Source organism: Amphimedon queenslandica, unplaced genomic scaffold (assembly GCF_000090795.2).
Source record: "Amphimedon queenslandica unplaced genomic scaffold, v1.1 AMPQUscaffold_12181, whole genome shotgun sequence".
Lineage (NCBI taxonomy): Eukaryota > Metazoa > Porifera > Demospongiae > Haplosclerida > Niphatidae > Amphimedon > Amphimedon queenslandica.
Window position 1 is genome coordinate 2,243 of NW_003547580.1, and position 9,113 is coordinate 11,355.

Here is a 9,113-nt window from a genome sequence, read left to right on the forward strand (position 1 = left end):
GCTTTACACTATTAATTATATAAATAAACTTCCTCTACTTTTTATGAATTATAGGTTATAGCTCCACCCATTGTAATTAATGATGTCGTTATATGATGAGCTTGAGCTTGAGAGACTTGACTCGACTGTCATCTATTTTTCCTCATTCTTCTCTTTCTCTTACGCATTCTCTTATCATACCATACTGTATAGTGCTGTGCCTTTAAAATTTTATGGATTGATCAAAATAAGGTGTCAAGCATACAAATTATTATTAATTTTTGTTGCAAACTAATGAAATTACAAAATTAACCCCCTAACAAAAATGTTAGGTGGTCTCACTGGTCTACCAACATTGGGCCGCGTGGGTCCCTTGGGACAATACTGTCACCGTCGTCTGTGAGAAATAATGTCGAAGATGCTCCTGCTCAGAGTTTTGTTGCTCTCTCTCAGTTTCGCCTTTTATTGGGTGGATTCTTGTTCAACGGTATCTAAAGGCAATGTATCACTAACTGGAGTATGTCCTAATGATACTTTTATTCTACCCATTGGAACTGGAGAAACACTTGAATATTCTTGCATTTACAAATCTAATGCGTCTTTCATAGTTGAGTTTTATTGGAATATCAGTGGTGATATTATTACTGCTTTTACAAGTCCTCTTCCAAATGGAATTGGTATATCTATTATTAATAATAGCATAGCTGACCTGAGGATTGCCACTAACACATTGTTAGATATTCATATTCAATGTGGATTGTGTTCATTATCCGCAACAAGACATTGTTCTTTAGATACAAAGTTGGTGGGAACAGAATCAATTCGACTGATTGCCTTTGGTATATTATTATATATTTCTCAATAATCTATAAATTATTTCCTGTTTCAGGTCCTCCTTCTTCATTATCCCATGAGTTAAGAGAGAATGAAACTGTTAAGTTGTCATGGTTACCTCCTCTAGCAGAAGCTGTATTATTACTCACATATGATATAATAATAATGGAGTCAACTAATAATTCACTGATAGTAACTGATATAAACATTACTAACAATACATATGTAATAATATCACCTGCTGATATAACTGATTATGCTGAATGTACCCCATATCAATGGGGAGTAAGAGCAGCTGCTAATTTAAGTTATGGATTTACTGGTGTAAAAATGGCAATGAAAAATTTTACTTTGATTTCAGGTACATTAGAATGCATTATTAGTTCAAAAATTATGTATAATATTTTATAGGTCCTAAAATATCTGATGAATTGATTGCTATTGATGATAATTATACCATTGAATTCAATGTAAGTACAGCAGATGCAATTAATTTATTATTATTATTATTATTATTATTATTATTATTATTATTATTATTATTAAATAGGTTACAGCTCCATGTGATATTGATCTATTAAACAATTACACATATATTTTATTACAAAAAGACTACTGTCAGATACCACTCAATTCATCACAGATTAATATCACTATACCACTTGATGATAATATTGTTCTGCCTAACATGTTAGTATCAATCCGTGTTAACATTAGATCATCGATTCATGATTTAACGTGGTCAGTAGCTGTTATTGTATCAAACAGGTTTGGTTCTAATACAATAGATTATACCAACATTACTAATAATTCAGGTATACATGCATAATTAATGTCAATTCTTATTAGTTAGTTTATTTTATAGAAGCTATTCAGAACTGCAATCCAATGACCTCTTCATCAGTATCACAAGTATCATCATCAAATATTCTATCTAGTTTAATTACATGTAAGTCAAAACAAATTCTTTTCTCTTTCTTCCCCCCCCCCCTATTTTTGCATGTCTTTCATGCATTGTATGGTAACATGAGAGTGTAATTTTGTCATTCTTTTTTGGACAGGGAGCCCCATTTCTACCTCATCATTTTCCTTTTCTGCTCCTTCTGTTACTCCAAGTAATATATAAACCATATCATGTAACATATCACTACAGTACTTGTGGAACAGGTGGAGAAAGTGGTAGAAGTAGTTGGACAAGTACTGATACTACTTTAGTTGTTTTTGGAGGAGTAGTCTTGCTTTGTATAGCAGTTTTTATTTATGTTGTTATGTATAAAGCAAAGAATAATAGGACATCCTGCACATGTCATTCCTGTGACATAAGAAATTGTAATTATAAGAAAAAGAGAGAGAGAGTGACTGACTAATTGACTGAGATTAAGTGTTAGAGGGGGGAAAATTTGGAGATATAAGTTGAGCTAAGTTATCTTGTCTGGTCATGTTTGTCTTAATTCTTATTTTAGTTGTGAACAAAGTAAAGGATCTTAAGTGAGTTTTAGAATAACAGTATAAACATATTGCTTTCTAATGTTTTACACAGAATAAATGACACTAGCTTGGCGGTAGAGTCATCTAAAACAACAGTTGAAGTAAGATATACCTTAGGGTGGGCATTAATTGTGCTCTTAAATTTTTATCGTTTTCAAAGGGACCCTGATTTAGCAAAATGTAATATTAGCAAAAATAGCAAAAAAAATCACTGATGAAACTTCAATTTAACAGCGTAACATGACTCAAGAAGCCCATTTTAGCCATTTTAAGAGCAGAACACTTACTAGGTTCACCCTATCTACTGTTATTTTGTTACAGATCCTGCCTACCGGGTATCTTGTGTACTATTTATACAGGAACATAATAACTCTTATTAGTGGTTGGTTGAATTAGTGGTTGTAAGTAAACTAAAATTAATTGCAATTAATATCCACCCTAAGGTAATTGATATGTCAATTACTTTATTTCCTCATTCTATTTCTCTCCATTCAGAGTTCACCAGTTGGTTCGGCAGACATTGTTGATGAAGACTACAATAATGCAGAGACTTCTTTTCAGACACACCTGGTAATGTACATGTACATGCATGTAAAGTTTGTATACATAATGCAATTGGATTGAAGGCACACATCTCACAGTTTGTGCAGAATTAATTAATTAAAAACATTTGCCTGCTGATTGAAATCCTGATCCTGCATATCAAGAGCCAGCACAGGCTCTCTCTCTCTCAAGCTAAAACAGTCCACCATCTTTAGCTTATGCTGAACCAATGGCAGCAACTGCCCTCAAGTATTTACATGAGAGTCACAAAGTGACATCGTCTTGATTACATAATAATTACATGATCATTACATGATAGTCACATGATCATCTCTCTCGTTGAGAATATTCTACTAATTGGTATAAATTGATATTATTATTATAGACTATTGTATACTGAATTTTTAATTTTTTTCTTTTTGCAGGATCCATTGCCTCTTGCTCCCAGTGAAGAAGCTGAGGTAATAATTGTTGCTGTTCTTGTTATTATTATTATTATTGTTATTATTTTTGGTTATTTTTCATAGGCAACACCTGATTCAGAGTAAGCACCTGTATGCTGATTTAGATGAAATTAGGAAGGTAATGATAATACTAAACACACACACATACTCTCGAAAACCAATAATGTAAAATGATGTGTTTTAATGCAATACACACTCATCTGAAAATGCCTAAAACCAGAATTTATATCTTATACCAATCTTGCACAAGTAATTGTATAATTATGCTTTCATGTTTGTTTTCATTATAATATTTTTATTTGAATGTACAGGCTGGGACATGCTCCTCCACCCACTGTTCTTAATGGTGTTAAATATTCACAAGTAAATTGATGTATCATGTTAATTGATTTATAAACTCATTCATTTAAGCATTGTATTTTGAATCAAAATAATAATCATTTATAATTGGTTAATCACACACAAAAGTAATGAGGGCAATACAAACAGTGATGATAAATCTGCATTGTAAAAGTGTTTAAAATGAATAGATATTAAAATTCTGAAGTTACTTGGTGAGAATGTCTATTTTTTCTCCTCTTATTCTTGGCTTGGTTTTCAAGCATATAAATTTTTGTACGCAAACCCAATAACACGTGCATGAATATTAGGTGCAACATTATGAATACTGTTATGATCAATGTAGAGGGTGGGGTTAGTCTGTTTGAGATGAGGCTTGGTTTGGAGAACTACATCATGTCAATTTTCATCTTCATTCTGATCCTACTCCACTTACAAGTTGTGGTACCAGTTAATGTTAATTTGGATAATGGTACTGACTCTTCTAGTTGTTTGGATGGTTCTGTTCCTTGCAAAACGCTGTCGTTTGTACTGGAGAGAATACAAACTAGAAGTTCAATCCTTGTCCACTTGTCTGAAGGTAACCATACTTTATCATTAGAAGCTACAATGAACTATAAAATAAGTTTTAGATTAATGGGTCTTCAGACCAATACTACAATAGTACAATGTACTAAAGGCAGTGGGTTTAGTTTTAAGCACTCCAATGATATTCATTTCTCTAATTTGACAGTCAATGGCTGTGGAATGTATCACAACAGCACTAGCAGTCCTAGTGGAAAGTTTCTGCTGTTTCAAGCTGCTATGTATATTCTTTTTTGTTCAAATGTTTACTTTGATAGTGTAATAGTTAGTAACAGCACTGGTGTTGGTGTAGTATTCTACAGCACTGTTGGAACTAACATCATTAAGCACTCAAGCTTCACTTATAATGCACCGTCTGGTACTGAATATGGTGGAGGTGGTATATCTGTAGAATTTGTCTACTGCATACCAGGAGACACACAGTGTACTAACATCAGTGGCTCTGCAATCCCTCTTAACTACACAGATGGTAGTATCACTGATGCATCATACGAGTTCAGTGATTGTCAGTTCACTCATAATATCGGAAACGTCACTAGTAATCTCTTCATATCACCTTCAGCTAATGACAATATAGCTTTAGGTCGTGGAGGAGGACTGTCCGTTGTGTTTAAAGGAAACATAACAAATGTTCCTGTATACATCAACAATTGTTTATTCAATAACAATACTGCAGTTTGGGGAGGTGGATTGTTGATTGAATTTCAAGACCGTTCCACTAATAATGCTATAGTTGTTAATAACTCTGTGTTTTATTCTAACCAATGCCCGTTTGTATCATGCACATATAAAGGGACTGGTGGAGGTGGGACTAGAGTCCTCTTTGCTGGAATTGGTCACAACATTCATAATAATTCCGTCCTATTCACAAACTCAACCTTCTCGTACAACAGAGCTTATTTTGGAGGTGGCTCATCATTTTTGACATTTAGAGAGAACTCCAGCTACCAAATGAATAGAATGCATTTTGATAATTGTACTTGGCATCGAAATGTTGCACGGCTTGGCTCGGCTGTTGATTTATCAATTTGGCATTTGGAGTCAAGTGACGGTGGGTTAGTGATAATGCAGCCAGTGTTTACCAATTGTGTATTTCAATTCAATTCAGTTTATTATACTAACTACACAAGTACGCCTGCTGGAATAGGAACATTGTATACTGACTCTGTTCCGATTCAGTTTCAAAACAACACACAATTTTTCAGTAATTTTGGCTCAGCTGTAACCAGCCTTGATGCAGCTGTTGAGTTTCAGAGCGACTCTGTTTCACATTTCATAAAGAACTCAGCTCAGGCTGGAGGGGGAATGACTCTCTTTAATAAAGCATTTCTCATGCTAAATGCTAATACTTCAATCAATTTTACCCACAACAAAGCTTTTCTTAATGGTGGTGGATTGTACTGGGAAAACATTGGTGACCACCAATTGATATCATCTCGTAACTGCTTTATTCGTTATTTTGATTCTGATATTGACCCTACACAGTGGCAAATAAGGATCCTTTTTGATGGCAATCATGCTAACCTATCTGGCCATGCCATATATGCTACTACAATATTAGGATGCTTATGGGGGGACCAATCTCATGGCGAATTAGTTAATCCAAAAACAGATTATTACAAAGTTTTTTGTTGGAGTCAAAGTGCATGGAACTATGGGCCTAATACCACTTGTAATGACACTGATGTCATTGCTACTTCCCCAGCATATTTTGCTGACAATGAGGGCCATCCACAGTGTAAGGATTCATACAGCATTAATGTCATTCCAGGTAAGGAAAGTGTTCTTCCTGTAGTGATGCTTGATGACAGATTGAAACCTGTTCCAAGCAAGTCTCTGGTTTTCTCTCTCTATAGGAACAGCACTTACGATACAGTGACAGAATATATCACATACAGGAATGTGTCTTATTATGGTGATCCATATGAAGACAATCAAGCAAAACTTTTCTTGAAGACTATTCACCCTCGAGTCATCTCTACAAAAATTGATTTAACGTTTGAAAAGTGTCCTCCTGGTTTTGTCATTAGAGGTAACATTTGTGAAGGAGGGGAATTCCCAAATATTAGACTTCACACAAACTTTACTGCATCCATTGAGTTTGGTTACTGGATTGGTCCAACTAGTGAGTCTTCTAATAACTTGAAGGTTGGACAATGCTTGTATTGTCCACAGAATAATAAACTGAGTCGAAGTAGCTTTGTAACTTTGCCCGAATCATCTGATGATCTCAATGAGTTTTTCTGTGGGGATTTAAACAGAGAAGGAGTCACGTGTGCTCATTGTAAAGCAAACTACAGTGTTGCTGTCAATTCGAAGCAGTTCAAATGCATTCCTTGTTCATCTGACTCTATTTTCTATTCTTGGGCATTCTATTTGTTAGCTGAGTATCTTCCTTTAACTATAATGCTCATCATCGTTATTGTCTTTAACATTTCGGTGACATCTGGACCTGCAAATGCATTTATATTTTTTGCACAAATTATTTCAACTACATTTGGGATTGATGCTAATGGAATCATTGATTATCCATCTATAACCCCTGCAGCTTCAGTCCTCAAGCAGATATACATATCACTGTATGCATTTTGGAATCTTAGCTTTTTTAGTGCAATTGAATTGGATGGATGGCTATTTTGTTTGGGACCTAATGTGAACAGTCTTCATGTAATGGCCCTCAAGTTTGTGTCAGCTTTTTATCCACTTATAGTGATTGGTCTTGTAGTCCTTGTTTTGCATCTTTATCATAATGACTATCGATTTATTGTGTGCATCATTCGACCTCTGCATAGAGCTACAGCAAGGTGTCTTAGTTGGCTAAATCTTCAAAGATCTCTAATGGATGCTTTTGCTACATTTCTTATTCTTTCTTATGTAAAATTTGCTGTCACTTCGTGTCAATTGTTATTTCCTAACACATTGGTTGATGACACGGGACATACAGAGTTCGTTTCCCTTTTTAATGGTGATTTCCAATTCTTCTCCCTCAATTATGCACCTTATATGCTGACATCTTTATTCATCCTATTTCTTTGCACATTTTTTCCAACTATCCTGTTCCTTTATTCTATCAAGCCTTTTTACACGTGCTTGGAGAGACTAAATTGGAAACCATTAAAGCCTGGAGCTAAAACACAGCTTTTCCTGGATTCTTTTCACCAGTGCTTCAAAGATGGCAGCAATGGTGAACATGATCGGCGCTACTATGCAGCTCTTTATTTCTTTTTTAAGCTGGCTCTCATTACTACTTTTGCATTTGGTCTAAGCTGGACAATACAATATGTCTTACAGCAGTTTATTATTACTATTGCTCTCTTGTTATTGGGTTTACTTCAGCCATACAAGAAATTTTGGTATAACGTCCTGGATTTGGTCATGTTTAGCCTCTTGTCTTGCATCAATGTAATCATACTCTACAATTATTACCTTGAGAGTATTAATAGTCCACTTTCTAACACATTTTATTGTGTTCTCATTTTACTCCTCTTCTTGCCATTGATATATTTTACAGTCTACATTGCTTGGTTTCTTATTAAAGCGATCAAGAAGAGATGTTCTTTTAAAAAACAAAAGTTAAATGCAAGTGACAACCGTGATCTGGAAGATTTTAGTTTTAGTACTTTCATGGCCAATGTTAATCAAGAGAATCGATTTGAGCAAATTAATTACTATGGCTCACTAGTACCAGATGAATATACACCGGTAAAAGGGCAAAGTGGTGATGAACCAAGTCACAATACACTGGATGTATACAGGAACAGAAACACCACAGTCACTAGTAGCTTCAGTGAAGTACAGCCACTGGTGCAAGCAGAAAATGAAGAAAATTGAGAATGCACTATCATGTGTATGTGTGTTTGTTTAAATTTTTAATTGTTAAAATAATTTTACTGTGTTACTGCTGAGTGCTTTAATGTAATTTATTCATTATTCATAAATTTCATGATTAAATTGTAGTGGTGTGGTTATTACTATTTTGCTCCGCCCATTTAATACCAACTAAAAATGCCTACCACAACAAGTGGTATTAGTCTTCCAGGAAAGCCTGACCCCATGAAAAGGAAGGAGATATATAGGTACACTACCCCGTGGGTTGTATATGGTATGAACTGGAGTTTTAAACCAGACAAGAGATTCAGACTGGCCATTGGTAGCTTCATTGAAGACTATTGTAACAAGGTATTGTTAGGCTTTTGAATTAGCTATTAAATCGTGACAATGCTACATTAGCACCTGCAAGTGATTTTTTCAATTCTATTACCTACAATTCTAATGCATACATGTACATGTACGAATGTATTTCTGTGCCTTGACCAAAGACGACAATTAAGTTTGTGTTATATTTTTGATTTACTTAGCGCTATATTAGTAACTGTTTGTGAACAGTTATATTATAGTATTTAATGTATCTATAGGTTCAGATAGTACAATTGAATGAAGAGACTGGTAATTTCAGCCATACAGCAACTTTTGATCATCCTTACCCTACAACTAAGATAATGTGGATACCTGATATGGTATATGTAATGAACGGAGAGAGAGAGAGAGGGACGAGAAAATACCATTATTTATTTATTTTATTTTATTTGTTTATTTATTTATTTATTATGTTCAGGTTGGTCAGTTACCTGATCTTGTTGCTACTTCTGGTGATTATCTTCATCTATGGAGGATCAATGGATCTGATGTTAGACAAGAATGTATGCTAAATAATGTAAGTATTGGAAGTGAAAATTGGAAAGGATATGAATTTCATTAATTTTATATACAATATTTGCCCACACGTCATAATTGGCTGCCATTTTGGTTGGCAAGTTTGTTAAGGAAGTCAATGAAGGCACAAAGAAAATGCCTCACTTACCTGCTGTAGCTCTATCAATA

At 34.5% G+C, this 9,113-nt stretch overlaps 2 protein-coding genes and 1 pseudogene across 2 annotated transcripts in view; all 3 read left to right on the plus strand.

Annotated features, from left to right (window-relative positions):
- The first annotated feature begins 388 nt into the window (after positions 1–388).
- On the plus strand, positions 389–3,772 carry LOC109588299 (uncharacterized). Its single transcript, XM_020004468.1, has 13 exons — positions 389–818; positions 869–1,174; positions 1,225–1,283; positions 1,364–1,628; positions 1,679–1,762; positions 1,875–1,928; positions 1,981–2,142; positions 2,277–2,301; positions 2,354–2,402; positions 2,797–2,871; positions 3,270–3,305; positions 3,372–3,426; positions 3,620–3,772. The coding sequence occupies exons 1-12, from the start codon at positions 389–391 to the stop codon at positions 3,390–3,392; spliced, it is 1,566 nt and encodes a 521-aa protein (XP_019860027.1). The 3' UTR covers positions 3,393–3,426; positions 3,620–3,772.
- A 268-nt stretch (positions 3,773–4,040) lies between these two features.
- LOC109588300 (uncharacterized) overlaps positions 4,041–9,113 on the plus strand; it is a 9,062-nt gene continuing 3,989 nt past the window's right edge. The window contains exon 1 of the mRNA XM_020004469.1: positions 4,041–7,692. Coding sequence (XP_019860028.1) covers positions 4,044–7,692 — 3,649 coding nt within the window. The 5' untranslated portion in view covers positions 4,041–4,043. The remainder of the gene's footprint in view (positions 7,693–9,113) is intronic.
- Positions 8,222–9,113, plus strand: part of LOC100637103 (DDB1- and CUL4-associated factor 7-like) — a 3,189-nt pseudogene continuing 2,297 nt past the window's right edge.

Bases quoted from the DNA above. Each gene is read 5' to 3' on its own strand.
- LOC109588299 (XM_020004468.1), top strand. From the start codon at position 389: ATGTCGAAGATGCTCCTGCTCAGAGTTTTGTTGCTCTCTCTCAGTTTC. The intron at 1,629-1,678 runs GTATACATGCAT...TTTATTTTATAG, and splicing joins CAACATTACTAATAATTCAG to AAGCTATTCAGAACTGCAAT. The intron at 2,872-3,269 runs GTAATGTACATG...TTCTTTTTGCAG, and splicing joins CTTCTTTTCAGACACACCTG to GATCCATTGCCTCTTGCTCC.